Raw genomic sequence first — 12882 nt, 5'->3', positions numbered from 1 at the left:
GTTCTGGTCTCCACTTCCATTTCTCTTAACTTCCTTTTCCAACGAAAAGCCTGACTCCTTGTCCTCCGTACGTTACTTCTTCCATCCAGTTCGTGGGTGTGAGCACCCTCCCTTGCACGGACAGAGGCCTTTTCCCACATAGAGGTCCCACTCTTTGACCCAGGCCCACCCTGGCTCTGACAGCCGAGCCAGGCTGCCCTCCATCCTGATTCCCTCTCCAGCTGGGTTGCAGCTCTCAGGCAGATCAGCCCCCTCAGGGTAACTTCCAGCTGCCCATCTGATGATTTATGGGCTCGATTGTTCAGGAAGGAGAGGAAAAGGCAGGCAGGACACTCTGCCTACACAGCTGGTCATCTTGTCCCAGGTAGTGGAAGTCTTACTTTTGGCTTTTCCAGTGCTGATATCTTTTACTTTTTTTCCCTTGTATTATTTCCCCTGACTGAACTCTTTATTATGATGTTGATCATAGCTGACTTTCTTCCCGATCCCGGAGAAGAATTTTCAACACTTTACTTTTAAGTTTAATCGTTACTTTTTTGTATCAGATTAAGGAAATTTCTTCCTATTCCTATTGTAATACAAATCTGTGTTTTTTGTCATGATTCTGCCTCCACTGGGTCACTTGAACATTTTTTAGTGTTCTATTTTAATCTGGTTTTTCAGTCGGTCTCTTTAGGTACTTTTTCTAGTGTTTTCCCCAAGAATTACAGTATACTTACTTATCACGGTCAACTAATGTCAGCACTTTGCAATTTCAAGTGGAATGTGGGGATCTTAGCACCAGTCAGGCCTCAACACCCCATTTCTTTTTGCAAATACCACCTCTCTGTACATCAAGAACCACATCAGACAGGATTCTCATTTTTGCTTTCAACTGCCAAACATAATTTTAAAAACTCAGGAGTAGAGGAATGGTCCATTCTTTCCTTGAATCCTTATCCTTCCTGTGACTCTTTCTTGATTCTAGGTTCCTTCTGTCTGAAGCACTTGTTTCAGCAGATCCTTTTCAGCAAGGCTGCTGGTGACAGACTCACAAGGTTTTCCTACATCCGAGACGTCTTTGTTTCACCTTCATCCCTGAAGAGTATACTCACTGGTATAAAATTATGAGTTTAAAGTTCTTTGCTTTCAGCATTAAACCATTTTCTTCTGGGGAGAAATCACATGATTGTTTCTGATGAGAAGTCTATTGCCTTTCAATCATTTCTCTCTGCCTGCTTTCAAAGTTTGTCTTTAGTTTCAGAAATCTGATTATGATGGTCTGGGCATAGATTTCTTTGGCTTATCCTTTTGGCATTGAAACTGAACCAAATTTGAGAAGTTTCCAACCATTACTTCTTCAAGTATTTTTTTAGCTCCACACTGTCCTTCCTTTTTGGACTCCAATGCAAGAGTATTAGAACTTTTGTTTTTCTCCCCTGGGTCACTGAGGCTCTGTCTGTCTGTTTCCAATCTGTTTTCTCTATTGTTCAGATTGGAAATTTTCTGTTTTTTTCTTCAAGTTCACCAATTCGTTCTTCTGTTGAGCCCATCCAGTGAGATTTTTATTATGGTTTCGGTTCTAAAATTTATATTAAAAAAAATTTTTTTTTCATACCTTTGCTGAAACTTCCAGTATTCCATTTGTTTTGAGACTGTATTATATTGCCTGTTGGAATTGCTTTAATCTGTCTTCTTGATAGGTCTTTTATCATCCAAGGTACAATTTTCCTTGTTGTTGGTATAACGAGTGATTTTGGATTCTGTCATGGATGTTTTGAGTATTGTGTCATCCTCTATTACACACTGTTTTGTGTTTGCTCAGCATATGCTGTTGCTACTGCTGCTAAGTTGCTTCAGTCGTGTCCGACTCTGTGCGACCCCGTAGACGGCAGCCCACAAGGCTCCCCCGTCCCTGGGATTCTCCAGGCAAGAACACTGGAGTGGGTTGCCATTGCCTTCTCCAGTGCATCTAATACTGGCTTATTGTGTCCTTTCTTCTACCTTGTTTGCTTTTTTCCTCATTTTTGAAATGGACATTCAGCCCATTTATCTTTCATCCTTCTTTTCTAAAAAAAGTCTTCTGTGGCTATAAATACTTTTGAAAGGACAGCTTTAGATGCACTCCTTACGTTCTGATAAGCCATGCTTTTATGGTAATTCGGCTCAAAGTAATTTCTAATAGCCACTGTGGTTTCTTCTTTGACCTGTGGATTGTGTGGACATTCTCGTTATTCCTGGCCAAATGACTAGGAGTCAACACAGGCCAGCCTCTAACAGACACTAGCTGGTAAAGCTGGATTTTTCTTCTGCAAAGACTCCTCCTTTCTTGGCATAAAGGTTGTTCTTCACGTGCATCTCGTCTCAGTCCTTGTGGGCACCCAGCTGCACCCACTTGGCCTTAGACTGTCTTCAGCGTCCCAGTGGACCAGCAGTGACAAGTAGCCATCCTCGGAGGAGGGCAGAGAACACACCCACGCACCTCTGCCCTGGACGCCACAGATGTCCTTCTCCCCAAGGGAACAACGGGCAATTGGAAGCGCCCCCAGGACGGTAGGAATGTTATTCTGACAAAATCGCTCTTTCTGCAGGAGGAGCTGTGCCAGTCGATAGAGCGTCCATGGGACTGGCACTCAGAAGGCTTGGAGACAGAGCGCATCTCCTGAGCTTCCTGGTGGCACGACTGAGACAGAAGGTATGGCCACCCTCTGATGCTCGACTGCGTAGGTCTCCCAACTGAAGGCACTGCTGGGGTGGCAGTGAACTCCAGGAATCTGCTGTGGCCTCTTTGTGCCTCCCGTGCCCTGTGAGGACGGGGTTATTACTGGGAACAGCTGGCTCACCTGTCATGTGTCCCTGGGAGGCACACAGTGAGGACGGGGTAGACGACAGAGGGGAGTCCAGGGCGGGGGGACAGTGCTGGCCGTTGACACCCACCCAGGGTGTGCTGGGCGAGTCCAGGGACCCACGTCAAGCCCAGGCACCGAGCTGTGGCAAGAGCGTGTGCTCGTCACCACTGTCTGTGACTCCAGATGCTTCACCCGGTGCCCCCCTTGCAGCCCGGCCTTCTGGGGGACAGGTTGTAACCAGGCGCTGGGCTGACCCACTCGTCCCTGTGGAGGTGGGACAACTGGACAACTCCAGCGCGGCGCCACCCTGGCACCTGGGGCTGGTGACCCAGCCTGTGCTTTATTGCTGTCATCTCGTGATAACTCTTTTGATACCTCTTTTATTTAGTGTTTTTTTAAATTCTGGTAAAATATACATAACAAAATTTGGCATTTTTGTGTGTACAATTCAGTAACGTTAAGTATATTCACAGTATTGTGTACCCATCACCAGGGTCTATTCCGAATAGGACATTTTTATCATTTGAACAGAAACTCTGTCCCCATTGAACACTAACTCCCTGTTTCCTGCCCCCAGCCCCTGGTAAACTCTACTCTTCTGGTCTCTGTGAAGCCGGCTCCTCTGGGAGCCTCCTATGAGTGACATCACTCAGTATTTGTTCTTCTGTGACTGGCTGCTTTCACTCAGCATAACGTCCTCAGGGTTCATCCGTATTGTAGCAGGGGTCGGAACTTCCTCTTAAGAACCCCACATTCAGTGTACCCGCTCATCTGCCGGACACTTGGGTCGCTTCTGCCATTTGGCTGCTGTCAGTGTGGTGGACTCCTGTCTGTCCAAGCGCGTGGTTCAGTTCTTCCAGGTAGATGTAAAGGAGTGGAATCCCTGGTCTCAGGGTAATTCTACATTTAACTTTTGGAGAACCACTAAACATTTCCACAGTGGCTGAGCACTTTCCACTCCCAGAAGGTGCACGAGGGCCCCCGTGTCTCACGTCCTCACCAGCAGCAACTGCTTTCTGTCTTTTTGACTCTAGCCGTCCTAGCAGGTTTGAGGTGGATCTCACTGTGGCCCATTTGCATTTTCTTGATAAAAGAAATGGGGTGGCAAAGAGTCGGACATGACCGAACAACTGAACTGAACTGATAAAAAATGACGTTGAGTATGTTTTCGTGTGCTTATCAGCCATTTGTATGTCTTTTTTGAAGACATGTCCATGAGTATCCTCTGCCCATTTTTAATTGGGCTGTCTGTCGTCTCATTGTTGAATTATCAGAGTTCTTTGTATTTTCTGGGTTCAAGTCTCTGGTCAGATACGTGATTTGCAGACTTTTCCTGCCATTCCCTGCCTTATCTTTCCGTGGTCTTGATGATGTCCCTGGGAGCACAGCTCTTACTGCTGGTGTTGGCGGTGTCACACCTCCGTGTTGCCTTGTGGTATTTCTTTCCCATGGGGCCATTTTCCCGTGTCCTTTCAAGTCCATAAGTATGTAGGTTACACCATCCTACAGACTCTGCATCTTCTGTGGAACAGAACTCCTAGCTAGTGACAGACATTGCTCAGAGTTTTCTGTCTTCTGTGGGGAGCAGGCAGTGCCTGGAAATCAGATGCCTTATCTTGACTGAAGAGCAGTTGTGCTGTTGCAGTGGGGATGAACTTGACTGCTTTTCTCTTTCTGGGGTTGCAGACCTGTGTCACATATGAGGGCAGGGGTCCTTCAGATCTGTGCCCTTTCCCAGTTCTGCCCCACCATGAGGATTTCACACACCCCACAAGCTACAAACAGGAAATAAATATGTAAATAAGAACTTTTAATTTTGTCTTGGTAATCACAGATTATTTGATTATCCTGAGGGAAAAAGTCTACCCTAAAAGGTGTTTTCTATTTGTTTTTACTTAACAATGTTTGTTTATCAGATGATCACCTTTTTTGGTGTATGTGACAAAGAATAAAATATTCATTACAAACTCGTTATAGAAATCCCTGGAACAGGAAAGTGTTAGTCACTCAGTCACGTCCGACTCTTTGTGATCCCATGAACTGTGACCTGCCAGGCTCCTCTTTCCATGGAATTCTCCAGACAAAAATACTGGAGTGGGTTACTGTTCCCTTTTCCAGGGGATCTTCCTGACTCAGGGATTAAACCCAGGTCTCCTGCATTAAGGCAGACTCTTTACCAGCTGAGCCACCAGGTGGAAGCATGGTGGAAGCCTCCGGAATAGGAAGATGGTATCTTATCTTCCTGAGAGTAAAATGGGAAAGTTGAGGGTGTAGAGAAGTGTGTCTTTCTTTTTGCCTGTCTTTCCCTCTTTATGCCGGGAGTGCAGACATCCAGAGAGGCAGCTGAAGGACAGGGTGGCCCCAGAGCTCTGGCCTGGACTCTGCTCACGTACCTCCCAGCCACCCCGCAGCTAACCCAGGCTGCTCATGCAGAAGTGCAGTGGCTTGGTTGTGGGGGTGCTGTCTTATGGAGGTTGGAATTAAGCCAGAGAGGGGAGGCTGACTGGCATGTGTCCTTCTGATCTTTCTGGACTTTCTGCCACCTAGTACCTCCCTTCTCTTGCTTCCCAGTCCTCCCTGCTGATCTGTTCCAGACCCCCTCCCAGAGCCTGCCTCCTTCCTAACATTGCCTCTAAAATGGCCTCCCAGGTGCTGCAGGAAGCCCTGGACGTGGACACCATCCAGCGAGAGCTTCCCCACGAGCTGGACCAGGTGCACCTGGAGGCTCTGCAGCTGCAGAAGCAGGTGGCCGAGCTGGAGAAGCATCTCGGGTCAGCTCGGAAGGAAAGTGGGGGCACTGCCAGCAGGCAGCAACCAAAGGCCTCAGATACTGCAGCTGTTGGAGGAGAGGTGGGTGCCCTCTGGTGCTCTGCATCCTGTGCCGGGACTTGTCTGGGGTGCAGTCTTGGCCAGTGGGGAGCCTCCCCTCCCTCCCTCTTCTTCCCTGGCTGGGCTGGCTTTGTCTGGGCTGTTCTCTGCAGACGCCGTAAAGGGCTGCCACCCCACCCTTGTCGTGCAGGTCGCTGAGATCCCTCATTTAAAACTATAGGGAGCCTGCACACATGAAGGGGGCCATTCCGTGTCCTCTAGAACAGGAGGCCTTGACCATGTGCTTCAAGGGCCTGGGAAGCCCTGAAATGGATGTAACAAGGTGACTTTTCCTTCCAGAGGACTCCCAGGGGTGGACCCTGTGGGTCTCATGAGCTTCTCAGTGTGTGAGATCCTGCCTGGAGCACTGGCCACCAGGCCACCTAGTGTCCTGGTCCTGGTCAGGCCCTTGGCACCCAGTCCCCTCAAGTTCCATGGTTGGGTTTAGGCCAAGGTCCCAGGCCAGGGCATGAGTGCTACCGCAGCACGTTTTCCCTACGTACGTACCAAACAGGCTACTTTCCCGCTTCCTGAATGCCGTTATAGAAATGCTGCAAAGAATGGCTTTTGTCACAGGACATCATGTGACACACCTCCTGAGACCTGTCAGTTACCTGCAACCACAGATGGTGACCTGCAGTTACCTGTAATTATGTGTAATTACCTGTAATTGCTGCGGTGACCTGCAGTTACCTGTGTTACCTATGTTTGCAGATGGTGATAGTGATAAGCTGAAGGTTTTAGGGACAATAAGATGACGTCTGGAAGGTGCTGAGAGTCCTTGGGCAGAAACAGCATTGACTGTATTCCCTACCGACCTCACTCCCTGCTGAGTGGCTCTCATCCCACAGACCAAGCTATGAGAGTGACTTAGGGACACAGGAGGGACCTGACTCCAGGACCCACTATCAGGGGCTGTGAAGGGCCTCGAAGGGAGAATACACAGCCCAGGACGCTGTCTGGCCCAGTGAACATGAGGGGGGCCACTGTGCCTTGGCGGAGGCAAACATGTGAGGAGTTTCTTTAGGGGCTGGTGAGGGGGAGGCTGAGGGAGTCTGAGCTGTGGGGACACTGGAAGTGTAAAGTGAACCCTCTGTGCCATCGGTAGGTGGATGCTGTCCCCAGGAGCCTCAGACATCTCCACAGTCCTGTATCTCAGGAGTCAAGTCCAGAAGCTCCAGGCCCGGCTGGGCAGCAGTTGCCAGCGGTGATGTGTCTGCTCTCCTGCCATGGCCACAGTTGCTCCGGGTGCTGCCAGGGGCTTGCTGCAGCCCCAGTGGCCCTCATAGCTCCCTTGTTAGCAGCCCTCACATAACTCACTAACCCCACCTGTTTTGAGTGAAAGAGGAAGAAACTCTGCAAATGAGTGGAAATTAAAGTTGAGGTACTTATCCCTTGGCAGACAGCCTGGGATCTGAAGCAACTTGAGGCCCACGGCTGTTCTCCCAGGGTGGGTGTTGAGTGAGCTCTCTGGGTCTTGTAGTTTCTGCACAGCTATCAGGGTCCCACCTCCTTCCAGGTCTAGGTGTCCCATGACCTTGGTGAGGTCACTCCTAGGGTGAAAAATTGGAGGCATAGGAAACCCTTGGCCCAGACCAGGCCCACCCAATCCAGGCTCCACTTGTAATTGCCCAGCTGTGTGTTGGGTGCCCAGAGAAGAGGTTGTGGGCATCAGGCTTCCCAGACTGGGGGAAACGGTGGTGGAGAGGGCTGAGGTACCTCTGGGGCACAAATTGGGGTTGGAGTCACCAGGTTAAACTCGTGAGTTACTTTGAAGAGAGGGGTGTTCACACATCCTGGCTCCATCCACTGGGAGCCAAGGAACAGTGGCTCCCCAGGGTGGGTGAGCACATAGCCAGTACCTAGATCGCATTCCTGAACTTGATGCTCTGCAGAGAAGAACCAGGGTAAGAGGCCGATTCCACCGCCACAGAGACATGACAAGGAGGCAGGAGCCCCATAAAGGGCTCCCACTGACCAGATCCAGACTAGTCACTCATGAAGTCACTGTTATAATTTGTCTACCAAAATTTGCATTCATGCTGATGCACATAAGCTGACAAGGAAAGGAAGGAGAGAGGGAAACTCTTTCTTACTTAGAACATCAGCCAAGGATGTGAAAGGAATGATACCATGGGAATGTCGTCAATGGATGCTGAAATTCTGGACAAGCTGTTTATAAGGAATCTCCCTACAAGTTCTTCAGTAACTTTCCAGTGCAGCAGCCTGTGGACACCACTTCCAAGGGATCAGCTAGCTTCCTTTGCCAACATTGGGACAGAGGGACATCGTGAGCCAATGGACAGGAGAGGGATAGCCTCACTCCTGACTCCCAAGTATGAGATTTTGGACAGATCCTGAGCGAGGGACACTAAACATGCAGACTGTCCTGTTGAGAGCATTCTGAGGACTGAGGCGCCTGGGACATGGAAGACGTGTGAGATTGTGGACCCCAGGCAGGAGAAATAGGCCATAAAGGATGTCCTCTGGGCAGCTGATGGAGGTGCCTGTGGACTGTGCGTTAGGTCATAATGCCATGGCCCTGTGAAACTTCTGCCGTGTTCCTGTAGAGGAGGACCAAGCCTAGAAAAAGGATGGCCTAGCCGCTCCCCTACCCCCTCAACCTTTGCACCCCTAGAGGCTGTGCAGCTTTCAAGATGGGTTGGGTCAGCCATCTGGGCAGCTTTCTTAACTGATTACTAAGAGAATGTCCCTATTTTTAGAAAGTACAAACTGAAGTATCGGGGCAGAAAGGGGTGCAATGTCTCCAACTCACCCTCAGGTGGTTCAGAGAGAGATGTTTGTGGAGAGGGGAGGAAGCACCAGCAGTGAGAGGGGCGTGGGGCCTCAGGCCACCCCTGCAGCTTCTCCGTGGGGATGAGATTCTGCCACATCAAGTCCAGACCCCCAGCCCGGAAGGGACCTGCAGACCGTGGAGCACCCCTCAGGCTGCATGGTCACACTTGGGAACACTGGGTGTTTCTCTGCTCACCCAGGCCCCTCCCTCCCGCGGGCCCCTCTGCAAAGAGCCCAAGACGCCTACTGTACTTCTCCCGGCTTCGACCGCCAGGGGACAGTGCTGGCTGCCGGCGCTGCTCTCCCTCCCACTGGAGCCCGCACTGCTTCTCCCTGGTCCTCAGCCTCCCCACAGGGCTTCTCACGGGGTGGGGGCGGGGGGTGGGGGGAGCCCAGGCACTCCCTTCCCTGGGGAACAGAGTCATTAGGACGCCTCAAGCTTCCCCTCTGCTGCGTGGATTCTGGCCAAGATGCTGGGACTGGCACCCGAGCAAGGTGGGGGCAGGGGGATGTGGCCGTCACAGAGTGGGACCTTGGCCCCTGAATGTAGCAGTGCAGAAGCTCCTAGGTGTTTCAGGTCATTATTAGCATTGTGTCACTGTGGGCTGAGGCTGTAGAGTCATCAAAATAAGCTTCATCTTACCAGGAACTGAGCTTAAGAGCGGGGGGCCCAGCTGCAGTCCCCCACTCATCGCGTGCGATCATGGTATGAAAGAACACGGACCGTTTAAGATCAGGACTCCCCAGCCCTGAGAGCTGCCACTCCCTGGGCAGCGTTGGTTCCTTGGCCCAGGCCAGGGGCCATCTGCTGGGCGGGGGGATGGGGGTGGGGTGGAGTGGTGGTGCAGGGGTGCTGCTTTTGAAGAGATTTTTAGATTTCTAAGTGTCCTGAGGTTTGGAAAGGCTCTGTTTTCAGGATTTTACTTCAGATAACACAAGATAATCCTACAGCATATCCCTGTAGAGAGGGACCAAGCCTGGAGAATTGACTGGGCTGGTCCCCCAACCCCAGGGCTGCACCCCTGGAGGCTGTGCGACTTTCCAAAGGGGTCGTCATGTCAGCCGCCTGGGGCCTGTGCAGCCCCACGTGCGAATTCCCACTCCAGGTCTCCCACCAGTCCTGGTCCTGTGCCCTTGAGAGACCCTGAGCCAAGGCCTTTCTCTGATGTTCCCTTTGCCATCTCACCTCCATATGCCCCCTTCACGCCACATGCCAGGCATGTGCTGGAGGCACTGCTGTGCGGTCAGCGTGGCTCCAAGGCCATAGGAGGGCACAGGTGTATGCCAGCCCTGAAAAGACACACCAGGAAACTGGGCCAGGACAGGGTGTGCTCCTGTTCCAGGGACACAGAGCAGGTTCCTCGTTCTGGCGCCAGTTCGCTTGGCTGGGTCAGCAGCGCGCTTTTCATAGGTGTCAGCCATAGCCATGCCTAAGTAGGCCACCTGCTTCCCTCGGGGCCTTGGACACCACTGGCTCTTCCTGGGCCCCTGCCCAGCACAAAGGCAGCCACACACATTCTCCTTTTTCCCTTTCTCTTTTCCCCACACCCCACCCCGTTCCAAAAACCCCTCTAGGTAGGACACCATGTGTGTGTAAGAGCCACACGGTTGGACCATGGGATAGCGGGAAATGGGACAGCTGGGTCAGTGGTAGAGTGAAGGGCCGCATGGTACCGCCCGGGCAAGGGGGCTCAGAGCCTGGGTGTTTTTCCCGGGACTACCTCCTGGCCCACAAGCTGAGACCCCAAGCAGCCACTGCTCCTGCCTTTGGCCTCCTTTGATTTCTGCACTCTCGTCAGGGTCAGGATGGTGGGAAACCTGGGCCAGCCTGTGATGGTTGAGGGAAGTCTGAAGGACAGGTGGAGTAAGTGTCTGAGTTAGGAGTCTGGACAGATGAAGTCAGAGAGGAGGCAGGGGAAGCAACGTGCTGAGCGAGTGAGGGCAGAGGGGGCACTGGAGAGGGGCCCAGCCGCGCAAATGTCCAGGGCTGGAGAAAGAGTAACCGAGGCTGGGTTCCCATCAGGGCCTCACTTCGGGTCTCCGCCGGCCCCCTTCCATACCAGACAGACAGCAGGCACCCAGCCTATGACAGAGGGGCCAGCAGAGGAGGTGGTGATCACACGTGTAGCCCTCATGGGTCCTGGGCCTGGGCTGCTTCCTCATTGTCTTCACTGGAAAGACACAAAAGCGTTGGTGGTGAGGGGGTGGGGGAGCCACAGAGTAAGCAAGGGCAGGCAAGCCTTGGCCTAGGAGCTTTGACGACCTTCATCACATACTTCTCTCCCCCCGCCCCCCCACAATGAGAGTGAAGGCTGCTGTGGATGAGTCATATTGCAGGGACGCCCGTTTGTCTGTTAGGCTGGAGGGACGTCACCCAGTGGTGTGGCTTCTGGGACAGTTGGTCAGGCAGTGTCCCGCCGTCCGCACCCCAACTCCCACTTCCTCCTCCCCGCCCCACAACCCCAGGCTCATCTGATGGTCTCTGCCATGTGGGTTTGTTCACAGGTTCCTGCAGACGGGGGACCCGCGGGGACAGAGGACCATGGGACGCAGCCCCTGCAGGTCCTGTCTGTGCCCCGACTCCAGAGGAAGCTCAAGGAGGCTGCCAGGAAGATCCTGCGGCTGCGCCTGGAGAAGGAGCAGCTCCTGGAGCTGGGAAACCGGCTGCGAGCGGAGCTGGGGCACCTTACCGGTGGGTCATTCCCCCCCACTCCGCCCCTGCTCTGGGGATGGAGGTGCAGGGTGCAGGGCAGGGCTGGCCCGAGGAGGGCTGGGCGGAGTGGGGAGGCCCAGCCCAGGCTGGGGGTGGGGACAGAAGGAAGGACAGACAGGACTCTGCTTGATCTCTGCCGTGGGAGTCCTGTGAACCCACCCTTCTGGCAGCATTTTGTGAGAAAAATGCCACAGGTTAGCGAAGCAGCTGGCATTTCTATGCGGCTTTGTGGTGGCAGCAAAGGCTGCCGTGTTCCCAGGCCAGCCACAGCCTTAGCCTCCTCAGGATAAAGGCGGCAGTGTGTGCGGTGTGGCCAAAGCCTGGACCGTGGGCTGCAGATGCCCAGGCTGCCCGTCATGGTGCTGGTTCCTGAGAAAGGGACCCATGGACTGGGCCTGAGGTCCCACGATTAACCCACTAGAGCTACTAGACATTGAGCCTCTCCCAGTGTCTCAGCGCACCAGCCTCCCTGCTTTTAAACCCCTTGGTTTTCCTGCAGCCAAGGCGCCGGCCCCTTTCTCGCAGCCTCCCCCTCACCTTCTGTGGCTCCTGCCTCTGTCCTTTTCCAGCTACAGCTTTGAGTAACTGTGATGATCTCCAAATCTCCGGTCTTTGGGATTTCACCTTGTGGATATGAAACTAAGCCACCCCTCTCTCCATGACAGCTCACCTACTTTAGGAGCAAGGTCTCTGACTTGCATTTCCTGTTGGAGGCAGAGTGCTCCAGTGTGGCTGTAAAGAGCTCAGAGCAACAGGGTATCCACAAAATGCTTCTCTCGGCTAACGAGAGCCCCGGCTTCCCTCCCAGGTCCTTCTCACCCCCAACCACTGCAGTGTCCAGAAAGCACTTCCCACTGAAGGGGAGGAGATGGGACAGAACATCCACCCTGGTCTCTCCCCAGCACATACCTGCATGAACGAGAATAGTTGTTTTGAATACATTAATATTTAGCCTTAATATGTTGACTCCTGAAATTACCAAGCGATTGAAAGTGGGACTCGAGAGCACAAAGGGGACTGCGGAACTGAGGGGAGAGGGTGTGGAAGACCCTGGAAAATCTAAGGAGGAACAGACAAGTCACTTGTGTTTTCAGCAGACATCTTTTTGAGTGGCTGCTATGTGCCAGGCGCCCGAGACACAGAGGTCAACCAAACCATCCGTGTAAAATGATCCCCAGTTGTACTTGGAGACCACTGTACACATCCACCTTTTGTGTGCATGGGACCTGGGCGAGACTTTGCTCAGAGGCTTTGTCCTTCTAAGAACCCACCCCTGAAAGAAGAAGGGTGAGCAGCGCTCAGTGTATTTCTAGATGTCATCAGTGTGCGAGCAGCAACCGAGGGCGTCTTTCACGGGAGCTGGCTCCTTCCCTTGGGACCCGTTTGACAAAGCCCTCCTTTCGTTCAGTCCTCCTTCTGTTCCACAAGTTGAAGGGGAAGGTTTGGCTTTGCTTGTTCCTTAGGGGTACTTCTGGGCCATCTTCTGCCAAGTTCACTAAAAACCCTATTTTTACTTTTAAGCGTCATGTCGTGTATGTGCTTCTCGCCCCACATTCCTGTCATTTCATGGCCTTCATTCACTTACGGCTCCATTTCTTAATTCCACTGCATTCCTTCCCACATCTGAACCTTGCTTCTCCTTCACCTTGGCCTCTGTGCCAAGCCCTGCCACTGCTC

The 12882-nt window shown here is 52.4% G+C and overlaps 1 protein-coding gene across 8 annotated transcripts in view; it reads left to right on the top strand.

The window, feature by feature from the left end:
* Nucleotides 1–12882, top strand: part of CCDC57 (coiled-coil domain containing 57) — a 110351-nt gene that overhangs the window by 46320 nt on the left and 51149 nt on the right. For 6 of the 8 annotated variants that reach the window (XM_010856356.1, XM_010856355.1, XM_010856352.1 and 3 more), the window contains 3 exons: nucleotides 2571–2674; nucleotides 5478–5678; nucleotides 10998–11184. In XM_010856356.1, the coding sequence (XP_010854658.1) occupies nucleotides 2571–2674; nucleotides 5478–5678; nucleotides 10998–11184 (492 nt within the window). Of the gene's footprint in view, nucleotides 1–2570; nucleotides 2675–5477; nucleotides 5679–10997; nucleotides 11185–11774; nucleotides 11850–11870; nucleotides 12870–12882 lie in introns of those variants that run through there. The other 2 variants (XM_010856360.1, XM_010856359.1) reach the window with 2 other exon arrangements.

This window comes from Bison bison, unplaced genomic scaffold, assembly GCF_000754665.1.
Source record: "Bison bison bison isolate TAMUID 2011002044 unplaced genomic scaffold, Bison_UMD1.0 scf7180017864371, whole genome shotgun sequence".
In the NCBI taxonomy this organism is placed as follows: domain Eukaryota; kingdom Metazoa; phylum Chordata; class Mammalia; order Artiodactyla; family Bovidae; genus Bison; species Bison bison.
The sequence above is the reverse complement of the archived record's forward strand: the minus strand, read 5'-3'. Positions and strand labels throughout refer to the sequence as shown.